The sequence below is a fragment of the Diabrotica undecimpunctata genome, chromosome 1 (genome assembly GCF_040954645.1).
Source record: "Diabrotica undecimpunctata isolate CICGRU chromosome 1, icDiaUnde3, whole genome shotgun sequence".
Lineage (NCBI taxonomy): Eukaryota > Metazoa > Arthropoda > Insecta > Coleoptera > Chrysomelidae > Diabrotica > Diabrotica undecimpunctata.
The window spans coordinates 27,454,518-27,472,212 of record NC_092803.1 but is presented as its reverse complement, the minus strand read 5'-3'; the positions used below and the strand labels follow the sequence as shown (position 1 = coordinate 27,472,212).

Genomic DNA, 17,695 nt, shown 5'->3' with positions numbered 1-17,695 from the left:
AGTATAGACGCACGTTTTGCAAATGTTGCTTGTATCGGTTGCGTACTTATTTTAAGGAGTGACAGTCCACTTGTAATCTCAGCAAATGAAAAATCAAGATAAACGCTGCTGAGAAGACACAATTCATCATCTTCACACAGCAAACCATCCCACCAGTATTTGACCTTACGATGAGAGGAAACGTCATACACTCGGAAACATCAGTCAAGTACCTAGGATCCTCTTCGACAGAACACTAAATTTCACAAAGCATTTTCAAGAAAGAAAGGATGCCGAACACGAGGACTCCAAAAAGGGTACTAAACTACACTATAGCTTCAAAAAAGAGAAAAGGAAGGCCAAAAAATAGATGAAATCAAGAGGTAAAAAAAGATATGGAAAAAATTGGACTAGAAGGCCAGAAAAGAAAAATGAATAACAAGAAGAAATGGAGAAAAATCACATATCGAGCCAGAGAAGATCTCAGTACATAAAGAAAAGCGAAAATAAAGAAAAAACAACCTTTTAAGGCCATGGGCCTCTAAGGCCTTTAGTGCTATTGTATATATAATGTTCAAGAAACTAAAGTAAAAGCAACTATAGTGAAAAAACTAATACTCCCTTATATTTTCACGACAAATCCCCTAACAAAGGCCAAAAATATTCAATTATACCAGGCCTACGTCAGGTCGGTGATGTTGTATGCAGTTCCAGTATGGAGTTCTACAGCAGAAACCAACTGCAAGAAGCTGGAAAGATCAGAGATGTCATGCTATGGACTAATTGACGAGTCGACATGGGAAGATAGATTATCAAATGCAACAATCCAGGAAAGGCTCCAGTACACACCACTGAGGGAGGTGGCTGAGAACAGGACAAGGTACTAATTCCACTAAGCCACAAGAAGACTCCTGGTAACAAGAAACATCCTCTACAAAAACCGTATTCAGAAGATGTATAGAACTAAAAATAGGCTGATCGATCATCTGATTAGCAATTAGCCAGGTGCTTGCATCGACAACCAAACAGGAAAGTAGGCACAATTCCAAAAACAGTACCTACAGAAAAAAAATGCCAAGGAGTCAACGACAGGAACAATCAAATACCCGAAAAGGATGCGGTCTAAACCGTAGATGGTGCGGTTCAGAAGAAAGAAGATAAAAAATTTTAAGTTTAAAATATCTTAAATCTGAATGTTAATATTATAATGGCAATAAACGTTGTTATTTTTATTTTATTATTGTAGTCTCAGTCTCGCCTATTTGTCACCTGTCTCGGTTTCCTAGCTCGGTCGCTTGTTGCGGAATGCTACCTTAAGTAACCATCTAGCTGGTGGCAATTCACAAAAATGACTTGTGCGGCTTATAGGAAAATTGTATGCCGTGGGCATGCCACACATCCCTAAAATATTACGAAACAACGTGTATGCTTTTGTTAAAGAGGTAGAAATAAGGCATCTATTCTAGGTTAAAAAGGAAATAGCTGAAAAAAAATGGATAAAATTGTTTTTTTCAAGACACCTTGGCATTGCAAAGATTCGAACTCATAAACCCAACTAGACTTGAATCCAAACATTAAATCGTATAGTTGTTAGTGACTGTTTCGAAAAACTTCGACAGATTTTATATAAGAAAGGCTTCGCAGAAAAACCTGCTCAAAAAACACGGACGAGAAAGGATGTCAGCTTACAATGTATTAACAATAAACTGTATTGGCTAGTAAAGGTGCATATCGTGGCACCAGAACAAGGGGAAAATGTAACAATTGTGACCTCTGGCAACGGCATAGGCAATAAAATTCCGCCACTTATAATTATGAAGAAGCAACGAGTTATGCCAAAATCGTATTATAATCTTCCAGCAGAAACAAAAAGTCAATCACCACATAATCACCAAAAAAAGAAGCATGACAGCAGAAGCATTTATAGAGTGGTAAGGTTACTTCTGCCGATTCAAAAATGCTGGAGCAGTCCGTTTAATCTTTGATGAAGCTTTACCTCATTTAGACTTTCGAATTGTTGAAGCTGTAATGAACAAAGATGTAGCTTTGTGTTGTTTACCGTCGAACACCACCCATAAGCTTTAACCACATAATAAAGCAGTCTGCGGGAGTGTTGAGTCTTACTGGGTTGAGGAGCTGTTAAATGTTAGGGTGAACCATAATAACGAACGTACCGTCAGCCGAGCAAGATTTAGGTAAATATTTACGCCAGTTTTGAAAAACGTAATGACACCAAAAAAATATATTTGTTTTGGATTTGAACCTACTGGAAAATTTCTAATCGATCAAATAACTCTTCCGAATGCTGCCTTTGCACTAAGTTGTCTGACACAACAAGACATTAAACAATCGCCAAAGATTTGAAAGAAAATCGCGTAACCATACCAGAAATTGAACCAATCGGAAATAATAATACGAATTTCGAACAACAAAAGAATAAAAGTAAACTATTCTGGAGTAGTCAGGTAAAGAAAATTAGAAAGAGAAGGCTGAATAAAAATTTTCAAATACATCTCAGATGACCACAGTGACCCATTTGGATCTTATATAAGCGGTACAACTTTCAGCGAGGATTACAGTAATGCAGTTTACATTTCAGATAAATACGGTAAAAATAAGGTTTCAAAACAAAGTTTTGACTTTATACCAGGGGACACCTACCTACTGTCCAATTCATTGTCCATAGCACTACCTAAGAAGACAACAGCAAAAACCTATGCTGACTATAGAACCATCAGATTGTTTAGACATATATTCAAAACTTTTCTCAATTTAATATATGCGAGGAATACCTTAGTGACACAAAGTTTGGTTTCCGTAACGGGTTTGGAACGAGGGAGGCATTGCTTGGGATGAACGTATTTGCTCAAAGATGTCGTAATATATCTATAGATATATGTACTAGTATTTTATTGACTTTCAAAAGGCATTTGATCGTGTTAAGCACTCTATATTGATCTGTTCTAAGAAGCACTGATTTTAAATGAAAAAAGGTGATCACTTCGAGACTTTCGAAATGTGCTATAGAAGAATTTTAAAAGTTTCTTGGGTAAAGAAGATTTAAAACTTTACAATACTAGAACGTCTCAGCAAAACTACTGAGATTAGAAAAAGCATAAAAAAGAGAAAGCTCGAGTACTTTGAACATATTTATTATAATAAAATGTCCCAAATATAGATTGCTACAAAATATTATGCAAGAGAAAATAGCAGGCAAGTGCAGTTCAGGACGAAGAAAGTCTTCATGGTTCAAGAACTTGCGAGATTGATATGGTATTGATACAAGCATGCAATTTAGGGTGGCAGTGAATAAAATTAAGATAGCTATGATGGTGATTACCGTTCTGAAAAAACATAGTACATGAAAAAGAAGAAGAAAACAGTGAGTCGGAGACACGTGAAGGATTAAGTAAAAGTTGTATTTCTAGTGGTTTTTTAATTACACCGAAGTTGAAAGTATCAATAACAAAAAAACAAAAAAACTTCGACAGGACATCAATGCGAAAGCATATGCCGACAAGGAAATATTTGTAATTCATTAATGTGTGCAAATGTGTAATGTATTAATGTATTAATATACTTAGTATATTAAAATTTTTTTATCGATAAGTTTTCTCCTAAGATCAGAATCTATAAATCCATCGTCAGACCTGTAATAACATACGGATGCGAAACGTGGACCATGACCAAAGCAAACGAAGAAAAGCTCAGACGCTTTGAACGAAAAATACTTAGAAAAATTTTCGGACCTCGCCATAACATCACCACAAACCAGTATAAGATCAGAACCAATATCGAATTAAAAGCACCTCTACAATGACGCCGATATTGTCCAAGAAATTAAATCACAGCGACTAAGATGGGCAGGCCACGTTCACAGACTGCATAATGAAAAACATGTAAAACTGGTATAGGAAGAGATTCCCACAGGCAAAAGACCACTCGGACGTCCCAGAATGCGATGGAGAGATAACATCCAAGCAGATCTCCGGAAAATGAACATTCCATTTGACCCTAGGTTGATGGAAGACCGAACAAATTGGAAAAAAGTTGTACAGTCAGCCAAGACCCACCCAGGGTTGTAGCGCTACGTGATGATGCTAAGTTTTCTCCATTGAACTTTATATTTGTTCTTTAATTCTTAGGTTCAAAATTTATTATTCATTTCAATTGCTGTGTCAAATGAAACTGGCCTTATTAAGTTATTAGTTCCAAATAAGAAAAAATATTCCAGATATTCCAAATATATTATTTAATGTTATAATTTAATATTTATTTATTTATTAAGTATTTTATCCTGAAATTTTATCCTTGAGATTATCCTGGATAAAATATTACAGACATTTATATCTTACAGTGGCCTTATTTTTCGATCTTAACTTGTTCTTTTTATATTCTCATTCACTTTCCTTGCTTTTGATGTATTTTATGGGTTTTTTTGACAGTTTCTAGTAGTCAATATTCTTAACTGGCTTAATTGTCATAAAATTTCCATCCTTTAGTCTATGCAATATAAGTTGTTACTTGAAAACCATCGAATATAAGAGATTGCGCTATTCTTAATATTTTTACAATTTTGGAGTAATTCATCTGTTTTTCCTCTGTTCACTTTTTCATTCTCTGGCGATCATTGCATCTTCGACATCATCTCTCCATAACCCTCTTGGTCTACCTCGTTTTCTTCTAGTGGACGGAGTTTCTATCTTTTTTGGCCATCTATTTTCAGGCATTCTCTGCAGGTGTCCATACCGGTTTATTCTTTTGGCTTTGGTAGTATCTATTATGTCTAGGTCAATTTCCATTTCTCTCCTAATGTCTACGTTCCTAACCCTATCTAGTTTAGTGTGCCGTCAACATTGTCTCCAATAGTTAATTTCCATTGCCTTAATTTTTTATTTTTTTTTTCATTGATTTCTATACTTTCTATTATTGTTTTATAAATTCTTCTTTTATTTTCTTTTGTTATTTTATTATTCCACAATAGTCTGTGTAGCTGTCTAGTGACTGATTTTGCTTGGAAAATTCTAAAATTTATTTCTTCGTTACTCCCTGCTTTTGAGGTTATTTGGACTCCCAAGTATTTGAAGGTTTCAGTTGATTTTATAGCTCTCATTTCAATTTGTAGGGTTTCTTATTTTTCTCCTCTAACTAAATAATTGGTTTTTTGTATATTAATTATAAGTCCCCACGTGGTGTACTCCTCCTCCAGATTTCTAAGCATTATATCGTCTTTATCGCTCTCGTCTTCAGCTAGAATGGCTTGGTCGTCAGCAAAGTGTATCGTGTACAATCTCTCGTCTTCGATCGGAATGCCCATATTGCAGCATTTTCTTCTCCACACTGAGAGCGCCTCATTCAGATATATTTTGAAGAGTGTAGGTGCTATGTAGCAGCCTTGCTTTAAACATTTACTAATAGGAATTTCTCTAGTTAATTTGTTTCGTCATATTTTTGTAAAGGTGTTGTACACCTTTTATATATTTTTTATTTATTCCTTGTCTTTTCAAGTGGTACACTATCGTATGCCTTTGTCAGATCTATAAAGATTACACGGGTTAAAAGATTGTGAGCTAATATTTTCTCAATAACCTGCTAAAGAGAAAATGTGCTGTCTATATAGGATCTGCCTGTAAAAAAACCATTTTGTTCTTCTACGTCCGTCATCTCTTTTTCAATTTTATTTTTTATTAATTTTCTATAGAGTCTTTAGAGTGAATTTATGACTTTTGTTTCTGCCTTTGATCTTTAATTTAATATTATTCTATTAGATGATAATAGATGTTATCCTATTAGAGGTATTGGGAGATTTATCACATCTATTATAGCCCTATTATATGTATCCTCAAAATAGTGCTATCCTATCATCTGTGCTTTATTACTATGTCTTATTTAATATCCTGAACGTTTTATCCATTCTTTAATTTTATTGTATTTAATATTTTTTGGTAAAAATTATACACTGTATTGAATATTAAAGGTTTTGAAATTAAGATCGTTGTATTTTGATGACAGTTTTCAAAAAATTGGTGTATACTTCGTCATTTTATATTATTACCTACCCGTCCAAAAAATATTTTTCTACAATTAAGTTGTAAGATCCTTTAACTTCATGAAAGACTTGTATATTTATAGGTGTAAGTTAAACTTTTATTAAGGTTGTAAAGATTATATGTTCTAATTTCGCGAGTTCTTACCCTATGTCTATTATTGTCTGTATAATGAAGTAACAATTTATAAAGCTGAATTCCATGTGAAGATCTCTACACAACATGTATTATGCTATACCTTGACCTAGTTTTTCAATTGAAAGAACATAAGGCATCAAAAAGAAGACTTATAAAATAACATATATAGAGTTAAGTATAGATAATATGTCCCTGCCCTAGTAAGAAGTCGTCAGTTTTTGGTATATTTTTATTTCTGGCTTCTTCTTTTAGTATTTTTAATCAGTGCCTACTACATTTTGTTTATGAGTTTGCTACACATTTTTCCTCATTAAAGACTGTTTCCTTGATTTTTCTTTTTTTGCTGTCTCTTTCTTTCATGACTTGCATGCATTGAGCTCATTATACCTGACATATTTGCAAGTCTCGGATCTCTCAAAATCTCTTTTTTAAATATATGAGTCTTGCTCATTTTTCTTAACACTTAGTGCTCCTTAAGTTTCTCTCAGATAACAATTTTTGCATTCACAAGGTATTTTATAATTGCAGTTCTTTGATCTCTGCTATATTTTGTCAAGTGTGGTTTTGGAAAATATGGATCTCATTGTGTTTGTTTTTTTAAATGTTGTTGTTGTATTGTAATTTATTTCCTAACTTTTTATGGGTATTACATAAGGCATTGTTGTTACCTTCACATCGATTCTTGTGAGCATTCGTTGTGTTGTTTCCTTTCTTCAATCATGTGAAATTCCTTGTTTATAAACACGGTGAATAATCATTTATTGTTAAAATCTTTGTAGTATGTTTTTTTCGTCCTGAACTGCGTTTAGCAGGTATTTTGGGCTTTATCATGATTTGATCATTCCTTTTTGATATTTATGTTTTAATCTGAGTGATAATTTAAATAACTGGTGGTGTTTTAGTTTTTTGTATATAGACTTTAGTTATATATTCCATATTCTCCTTTGTGATTAACACGTCCAGAAATGGAAGTGAGTTGTTGTTTTCTTTTTCTATGGCGAATTTTATTGACGGTTGGTCCTGAGGATAGGCAACATTTGTAGTGCCCGAAACAGGTCGTTATAGTTACCTTAATAAGTCAATTACGAGTACATTTTTTTTTTCTTTGTCTTTTTTCCCTTTGAAAATTGACTTACATTTAAAAGAATTCCATCAATTATTCCATTTTCTTATTTGATTTTTTCTCAGCCCAGACTAATGATTTATTGTTGGGGTTTTTTTTTCGTTTATGATCTTTATTCTCTTTTGTAGAGAAAATTTTGACATTGGATTTTTATTTTATGATTGGTTTATTGGATTTTTTTGGATTTGGCTATGTTTTAATTTAAAATCTGCCTTAGTCAGATGTACATTTTCGTATTTGATTTTTTCTCATCCCAGACTGATGATTTATTGTTGGGTTTTTTTTTTCGTTTATGATCTTTATTCTCTTTTGTAAAGAATAATTTTGACATTGGATTATTATTTGATGATTGGATTATTGGATTTTTTTGGATTTAGCCATGTTTTAATTTAAAATCTGCATTAGTCAGATGTATTAGTTTTAATACATTTTCTGGACATTTGTTGCAACCATTTTGGAAGGGTAAGGTTACATCTTGGTACCTTCTATAAATGCAAATTAATATCAAACCCTGACATTTTAATTTTAGAACAATTAATGGTATTTCGTTGAATGTATTAAATATAATGTTAACCGTCTAATTAACGTTTATATTTCGTAAATTAAATTTATTAAACTCTTTTATTGGGGGACTTTTCTAGCCATTTATTCAAAACATTTGCTGTGTTAACTAAGTAAAGCCAATTTATTAATTCTGCTAGAATACCATTAGGCCCGAAAGATAGTTTTTGTTATACGGCAATATATCAAGCAAAGAAGTTCGTCGAGAAGAGTCGTGGTGTAATAATATTATATTTTTACCATTTCCCTAACAATTTATATAAAACACTTAAAATCTATAATAGAAGCAAAAACGAATATCACATCGACTGATCCATTTTCTTTTTCTTCTTTTTCCGAGTTGCTTATTATTTACTTTATTAATGAATTAGCTTCACCAAAATAATGTTAAAAAATATACTTTCATCTGAAATTTTCAACTGAAATTATGATCTATAAAATAATTCTAGGACAAGATAATAATAATAATAAAAAGAACAAGAATACCAACAAGGACATCTCTTGTGAACAATATAAAAAGAGAATTTTAAATAAAATTCCTTGGTGTACTATGTTTTAGTGTTTTTTCGTTAATATTGAATGCGCATGTATCACAGAAAAATCTGAGAAAATTCCATATTTGGACGTTTTTGTTATTTTTTACAATTCATATATTTTTAGTAGTATATATCTGTATATTTTATATGTTTTTTTATTAGTTAGCATAACAATTTTGAATTTTTTGTTATATCTGAATAATATTCGTAAAAACTACTACAGGAAACTACTGATCTCAAAACAGATAACTGAATGTCAAAGGTACTTAAGATTGTTCAACGGTCTTCCTATGTTCCTTACCCTTACGCCGAATGCAAGAATCTTCAGGATACACTCCACAGTGAACATTCCCGTGAATCCCCAGTTGAGATACTTTAATGTACTGGTGTAGGTTTCGCCTTGCTTGTCATACTGTTAACACAAGATAAAAATTCGCATATGGCAGGCACTAGCCACTCTTCATTCTAAATAGAACTATGTATTTAAGGGAAATATTCCATTCTAAGTAAGTATTCCTTTTTAAGATACGGTTCGTGACTAAAGGTTGTTGTTAGATTGAATAGGTAACCACCAGAAGTTTTGTAATTTATAATAATTTAAATAAAATAATTGCATTAAAACAGATTAATGTTAAAAAATATTCAAAGATATATGTCCAAACCACATGACAATTAATGAAGTATTTACCAAGGTTTGTAGATAGGAAATAAATTGTAAGAGTACATTAAAGTAAGCAGAAATACATTAAGGGTGATATATTAGTATGAGCAAGCTCAGTAGATCTATTCCAGTAAAAGATACAAGAAAGGTGATTTCCAAAAATTGTAGATAGCTTTTAAACTCCATGTTTTAAAATAACTTACAATCCTACAGGGTGTTTCATAAAGGCATACAAGATTAACGTTATATATTGTAAAACAGAATACCCTATGTTTTATTATAAATTTGAAATTTGCCTTACTTTCTTATCTAAATAATATAAAGTTTTAACTTAGTATTATAATGGGTATTTAAAAAGTTAAAAATAACCACTACCACATGAAAATCAAGTTCAACGCCCTGTATAATTACATGTTATGTATGTTATAAGTATGGGAATAATATTCTATTGAAACCATATTTCATTATGAAATACACAGGACAGTAGGTAGGATAAATGCAAATATAATTTTTCACCTAGGGAAACACTGAATATAAGAACTCGAATTCATTAAGAAGAAAATATTAGAGATAGGTATGTAGCAAAGATAAGAGAGAGAGAGAGAGAAAGTGAAAAAAAGGAAGAGAGAGAAGATGGGCTATTCACGTGATGCACCGGTCTGGAGAGGACGTACCGCATGATGAGGAGGTGGCTTAGTCAGTAGTCAGTGAGATATGTACCTGTGGGCAGGACTCCTGTGGAGGGACTGCGTGCGAATAGGCCCTTAATCGCTGAATCCAAAATACACCAGGTCATTCCTAATGGAACACGGCCTGCTACAGTGTTTAGAAGATTTACCACCTCCTTTCCATAAAAAAATGGTGATCTTATTGCGAATCAGTTACCAATGTTATTAGAAAACTTTATATTTAATATACGTGATTAAATGTGGTTTTTAAATAACGGTGCTCCTGTGCATCATAACTTCAGTTTGGGGAAAGGTGGATTTGAAGGGATGGGCCATTAAGGTGGCCACCCAGGTCAAGAGATTTTACTAAAATGGACTCATTTAAAGATAATAATCCTAATTGTGCTTCAAAACAAAATATTTCTGTACAAATGCGTCGTAATGTAAGCAACTTTTTCAATAACGGCTTCTAAGCATACATAAATATGTTGGTAGGTAATTTTGAACATCTCATCTAAGTAAAAACTGTGAGTTAAACGTACAATAATTACTATTAAATGTTTAAATACCTACCTCATTAATACCTTGATAGAAAAATGACATGACAATGCGACAGGGATGTATTTTGTCTCCTATGCTCTTCAATCATTATGTGGAGAACATGTTTGCAGAGGCACTGGAAGGCTCTGAGTTTGGAATAAAGGTAACCGGTTCCCGATAAACAACATTCGTTACAATAGAACGAGTTAAACTTAATAAGATTTTCTTGTAGTATTGGTTATAACTTATTAAATACCCCTTTATATTTCTGTGATGAGGACTTGAAGCAGATCTCAAATTTAAAATTAAGTACAGGATGTTCTATTAAAAAAATTATAACTTTTATCTAGCACGCCGTTATGTAACACCTTGTGAGATTGTTGCTAATTTTAAAATGTGGAGTTTAAAAAGACCTGTAATTTCAGTACATACTTTTGTAAACACTTTTGTAAATAATTTTGTAAATACTTTTGTAAATACTTTTGTGAATAGTTTTGTATATAGTTTTGTAAATACTTTTGTAAATACTTTTGTAAATACTTTTGTAAATACTTTTGTAAATACTTTTGTAAATAGTTTTGTAAATACTTTTGTAAAAACTTTTGTAAATACTTTTGTAGATACTTTTGTAAATACTTTTGTAAATACTTTTGTAAATACTTTTGTAAATACTTTTGTAAATACTTTTGTAAATACTTTTGTAAATACTTTTGTAAATACTTTTGTAAATACTTTTGTAAATACTCTTGTAAATACTTTTGTAAATACTTTTTATAGATTTTTATAGATTATAAATAATGTACAAGTTGGGAAAGTATATTTTTGTTTAACAAATAGGGGATAAATATTATAAACTATGAAAATTCAGAGTAATAAAAGGGTGAAATAATTTAGTAATGATATATAATGATCTATATAAACATAAATCGAGATATATAATACTAAAGGTGATTCTAAAAATGTTGAGTTTTCTGATGCTCTGAGTATTTTTGCTTATAAAACAGAAGATTTGGTGAAGATTGTCATAACCTTGTCATTGCTTGCCTTTTTTAGGCAAATATATCTTCCCAGTAGGCTGCACTAAGTTCCTATTTCTACTTTGGTACATCTTTCATTATGTGACTTTTAGGTACAACTCAGCATTCCAGGGCTTGCGAAAGTATTACTGACTGCCCTCTTTATCAAGAGTATCAACAATATTGTGACTAGCAGTTCCCTTATGCTCTGACATCGAAAAAGAAGTTATTTTGTTGTTCTTCACCAGTTGTTAAAGGGGCCGTTTTTAGCTGAAAGCTGTTATGGACCCACAAGTCGTAGATTTCAATGTATTTAGTGCAGCATTTTTGTCAAAGGTCAGTAAATATTTTGGTCTAATTGAAACATTTTTTAGCCCCTTATTTAAAGTACTAAGATAAATTGTAGAGAACTATTTATTGGACTATTAGTATCATGTGTTCAGTACTATTATGTAATATATATTCCTACTTCCACCTATGTGTTTTGTCCCAATACTTTAATGTACCTACAAAATTTTACCAATCAAAACGTTGGTCGTATGTCGACTAACACTTTGTATCAGCGGTGGATCTGTAAATGGTCCTCAAGAGGCACTTGAATTAATATTTTACTTCCAATATTATAAATAAAAACAAATATAAATAAAGCAATACTTAATAACTTTAATTATGTTAACACTTCGTGTGTACCTGTATTTTTTACGTTATAAAATGTCAAAATACTATGGCATCCACAAAATAAAAAAATTACAAAACTCCTGGGGTTTTAATATATGCTTACAAAATAGTATACTAAAAAGAATAAAATGCGTATGATAAACATCAAACAAAAATTTTAATATAACAGGTGACATTTTAAATAAAATATATCTACCAGACCGTTAAATTTTACTCATTTTAATTTAGTTTTTAATTTAAAGTGTATATTTGTCAATATTTTAGTACAATCAGTTTTTATGTACATATATTACAGTGCTGGATTGATACAGTGATTTATGCCAATTGTTTATATATATTTAATAAATTCAGTGAAATATATAAAATTTAAAAGTTGTACAAGACAGAAAACTAGAAAGCTTGGTTATAGTGGAAAAAGTTTCGCATGATGAGAAATACAGAAATAATTTTTGTTGTATATATAACTGGTACGATAAGGTCAACAAGAGTTTTATATTTAAAAACTGAAAACCTGGTCCTTAAATAACTATATTATTACTATCAACTCTGTTCTTTTATCTGTGATTGTTAATAATAATAAGTGAGGTATAATATGCACTTAATAAAGAAAGAAACGTCTAAATCCGGTAAAAGTCCGGAGCATATTTATAAAAAATAAACAAATATTTTATAGTTGAGATCCCAGTTAAAAAAAATGTTAAGAGAAGAATTCTATACAACAAGAATTTGAGCTCTGAGTATGTCAAAAAATTTTAGGATGCAGATAATCACCACTGCCGAGGTATTAAGACAAACAAATTAAAAAACAAAGTTTTACTGAGTATTAAAAAGAGAGCTCGACTGTTCTATCTGAGATACATCATAAAAGAAGACTAGCAGTTATTTCAACGCATGGTACAAGGAAAAATAAATTTAAGTAGATCAATATAAAGAAGATAAAATTGTTCTAGTCCTATTTAAATACTCTGCACAAATGGTTTAGCATGACCAACAGCCATCTGTTTAGGTCATTATTCTTGATAATAACCATTGCCTTAATAATTGTCAAACTTCGAAACGTCGACAGCAAAAGAAAGAGAAGAAATCTAGTAAACAATTTAGCTAATATTTATTTAATTATAAACTTAAAAAAAATTGAAATTTACTTATGAAAAAAAAAAAGATTGGTGAAACTGAGGATGTTAGATGTCAGATGCACAACTTGGATAGAGGTTTTTTGGTCAAATACATTTAAAACTAGAACATGGTTGAAACAAAGGGGGGTTCTTTCTTCATTTCTATTCAATAAGTGCTTCAGAAGATTGTGTAATGCAGTTGTAACGAAGGATTTTTTTTCCTACATCTAGTCTAGCTCTAGTCTAGCTCTAGTCTAGCTCTAGTCTAGCTCTAGTCTTTCAACGCCTTTGAAATGTGGACCTATAGAAGCATTTTGAGGGTTTCCTAAGTAGATAGAGTTACGAACAATGAAGTACTGAGAAGAATAGGTAAAGAGAAGGAAGTTGAACTTACAATTAAAGAAAGAAAGCTACAGTATCTCGGACATGTGATGCGGGGCGAGAAGTATGGCATCCTGCGACTCATAATGCAAAGAAAGATAGATGGAAGAAGAAGCATCGGAAGAAGATGAATTTCATGGCTTAAGAACCTGAGGGAATGGTTTGGATGCAGCTCAAAACAACTATTTAGAGCTACTACCTCAAAAATTAAAATAGCTATGATGATTGCCAACCTCCGTAGAGGAGATGGCACCTGAAGAAGAAGAAGAAGTCTAGCTCGTGACTTGCGCGGGTGATGAGAACGTCGATATTAGAGCTTCTGACAAAATCCAGAAAATGTGGGGAAAAATTTTAGAGAGACATCGCGAAAGAATTTATAAATCGAGCAAATTAAAAAAAAACGAGGAACTATTTTGCTTGTAGGCATTTTGTAGCAAAAGTTAAAGATAACTTTACTTAGATAGCAGAAGGATCGATTGGATCCAGCTGATATCTCTGTCGAATCTATGTTTAATTAGACTACGAAGGTGTAGAATTCCCAGAATGAAGCCCTTATGGGGATGTCTTTAGGACGCAAGTATCCTATGACTAACTAAGCGAGAACAGAAATCCCGCGTATGGCAAATGAAGAAAGGTTAGCTTGATCACCATGTTCAGTATGTCTAGGGACTGCGAAAGTACGGCCTATTGTTTCTTTTGGCTTAAAAAGTTTTTAGTAAGAGGTGTTAGAAAAGATAACTATTTATTGCAGATAAACTTTTATAGAGATACAATTCCCCCAAGTGTTGCATTGTTCATCCATAGACAGGAAACGTGAGCTGAGTTTAGACCCCGCGCTGTGAGACAGTGCGAGAAAAACTGGTTGACGCACTTACTAGAGCGAGCAATGGTGCGAAGCTACCATCCGTGAGATTATGCCTGAATGCCTCTAAGATCTAAAGACCGTATCCTTACAAAGGTCAAAGATGGCAATAATATCTCTTAGAGTCTCGAGAGAGAAAATGCTCAAAATAATGTGACTTTATTAGGCAATCGTAGTTCGCTACGTTTTTCGAACGAGCTCTTATTTCCATTGAGATTATCCGTTTACGGTGTAATCGATACTTGTTAGTAGAGCAAATCTTTAGACTGACTTGTACAATGCACTATCGACGACTTAGGTACCTGGTAGGGTATTTTATCTGCTAGAACACTGTCCACTTTGCGATCTATTGAGACTCAGCCCTCATTTGTTTTGTCAGTTAGATCAGATTCCTGGTAAATATCAAAAAATGAAGTTTCTCTTTAAAACAAACAATGAACAAATTATGTGATACAATTAAATCTAGTACATGTTGACTTAAAGAGGATACACGATATCGTTTACTAGAGAAAAACTTGAGAAGTTCTTAAGAAAATAGATATAAACGACAATCTAATAAAAGCACTGCAGAATTTGTATAAGAAGAGTTACGTTCTGCTTGCATGGTTTTATCATAAATAAATTATTGATGTATTTCACTAAACCTTCTCTTAGATATATGTGGGATAAATAATAATGTTATATAATAATAAAAAAAAGAAACCGTGAAACATCAGCATACTCCTAGATAGCTGTGAGATTCGCAGACGAAATACTGCAAGCGCAGGGCTACTAAGGCATCTAATATATGACACGTAAGATAATTGATGAATATAAGATCTGAGCAATTACCACAGACACCCTAACAGATATAATACCAACAGCAGATTATAGGAGAAAAACCATTTACGCCGACTCCAACATAGAGTATTGAGGCAGATCTCGCTACTAACGGCCAAAACTTCTGTAAATGAAGCCGTAAGATCGTTGATCTACCTGAATAAACATCATCATCATCGTTCTGGCTTTACAACCCTACCTCCTCAAGAATTTCTCTCCAGTCGTCCCTTCCTTCCTCCGCCAAGCATGTATTCCCATATTTCTCATGTCTTCATCGATGTTATCAAGAAACCTTGTTCTGGGTCTTCCTCTTCTTCTCTGACCAATGGGTCTATCGAGCAGCGTTTTTCTAGCTGAGTAATTTTGTTCCATCAGCATTACATGCCCTATCCACCTCATACGTCCTATCTTAATATGTTTTACGATATCTGGTTCATGGGATATTCCATAAAGTTCGAAGTTGTATCGTCTTTTCCACACTATAGAATAGAATTGTGGATTTAAGGACTAGATTAAGCCCAAAAAAATTCTGCGGTTTATCTCTGCGGTAGCATTCTTTTTAGTGTTAAGGAGCGCTCCCAAGTATACAAAATCGTTCACTGCTTCGATGACGTCGTTTTCTATAACAAGTTATCGTAGGATTTGTGGTTGCGTGCTTATTTTCATATACTTCGTTTTGTTGGTGTTTATTATTAAACCAATTTTTGTAGCTGATTCTTTTAATACTACATACACCTCTCGTACAGCGTTTTCCGTTCTCCCAACAATATTGATATAATAAGCCAGATTGAACGATATAATGATCTGAATAAACGGGTGACTCCAATATCATTTTAGGAGAAATAAAAAACGTATCATATTCGCAAACGAATGCCTGGCCTATCAAAATATCTAGATAATAAATGTTTGTCTCGAAAAACGTGATTACCATTATACAAAACGCTGATAGTCTTACTCTATCGGTCTTGGACCAAATTTATTGAACTTTCTTTATCAGAGTAGGTAAGCTTAAAAACGTAGACACAAATATGAGCTATAGAACTGAAGTACACCTTCAGTGAAAACAACGATTTTATTACCATTTAACAGATCCTTTAAAAATAGGCAGGACATAAATGACATGATAAAAAGTATCATAAACGCGCAACCAGAAAACAGGGTAGAACAAAACTCAGGTGGATAGACGGGCCGACGCAAGAGGCTGTGAGCATCGGTATTCTCAACAAGAAAAATCAAACACAAAACAGAACAACCTAAAGTAAAAATTTTTTAGAACATCACTTCTATCTAAGTGATATAGCACCCCTGATGATTATGATTAGACTTGCGGTTTAGAACTAAACAAACAAAAAACAAAATTCATGTAATTTAGGGAGTATACAAGAGGATCTACTGTTTTATTGTAACAGTTTTAGATACCTAGGAAACAATTGTTTTACTTGAAGTACCAAAAAGTAAACTGATGGTGACAAACGTGATCTTGCGGAAACCACGAAACATTGCGGAGTTGAATTTTCAAATGCATTAAGTGGTATAAATGTGAGAAAGTCGAACGAAAGTTACTATTTTTACACATGAATGTTAACCTTAAATTTTATTAGCTATTTAGTGTAGGATTGTTTAACTATTTATCAATTTTATTTACAAATCATAGCATATTTATTTATTTAACTGTTTAAATCTTTCGATCTGGTAGAAAATTATGAAATATATAAATTTTATACAGATTATTTAAAAATACAGATTTATAAAAATAAGTTAATACTAATATAAAGGTGGTGTTGTAACATGATACTATTATAGTAATATCAAAAACTGTGATAAGGCCTTGATGTAGGGGGAAAAGTAATACCAAAACATCGATATGACATAGTTGGAACATAACAGTGACAGCGATTGTGTAACTTCAAAAAGCATGAATTTTGTAAACAAGTGTGCAAAATGGCTTTGAACGTCAATTTTATTGCAAGTTTCAAGTTGTGCAGTTTAAATCTGTAACTAAGGACATGTAGAAACATACAAAGTGGTTGCACAAAGTTAAGATTTTTCAAAAAAAGTTTGATTTTACTTAAAAGATTTTAAATGAATAGTTCAAAATACCATAACCTAGAAATATTTGTAATATCTGCACATTGGAAAAGACAGTTATATATGAATATATTAAAAATTAAAAAACTTACAATATAAAAAGTAAACATACTAATCATAACTTAAATAAGGGTAATTTTTATCCTCAAACGTGTCTTTGAAAAACGATCTCTTAAGTCTCTCTTTCTTTTATTATGTTTGTTCTAAATTAGTCAAATATTTAAAAAATGCTTGAATTAGTTTCTTCTGTATAAACAGAGCACTACAAATTTTTTTGTTAAATTTTTTTTTAATTATTTTTCCTTTCCATTAAAATCACTAACTTTTTCCTTTTTACAATAAGTTCTTGTTTCTCTCTGTCCATTTTGGGTGTTTCTTTTCACCATTTGTATAATTTCCCCTAGATTGTAAGTTTTTTTACCAGACCGCTGTAATAAGTGTCACCCTTCCTCTATTGATACAAATTTTTTTTGTGGTAACCTG

At 32.2% G+C, this 17,695-nt stretch overlaps 1 protein-coding gene across 25 annotated transcripts in view; it reads right to left on the bottom strand.

Moving 5' to 3' along the window:
* The window catches only part of cac (calcium voltage-gated channel subunit cacophony), a 405,056-nt gene that overhangs the window by 165,982 nt on the left and 221,379 nt on the right, over nt 1-17,695 (bottom strand). For 21 of the 25 annotated variants that reach the window (XM_072539658.1, XM_072539662.1, XM_072539808.1 and 18 more), the window contains exon 19: nt 8,686-8,796. The exons of the other annotated variants lie outside the window; for them this stretch is intronic. In XM_072539658.1, the coding sequence (XP_072395759.1) occupies nt 8,686-8,796 (111 nt within the window). The remainder of the gene's footprint in view (nt 1-8,685; nt 8,797-17,695) is intronic. 25 annotated transcript variants of the gene reach the window in all.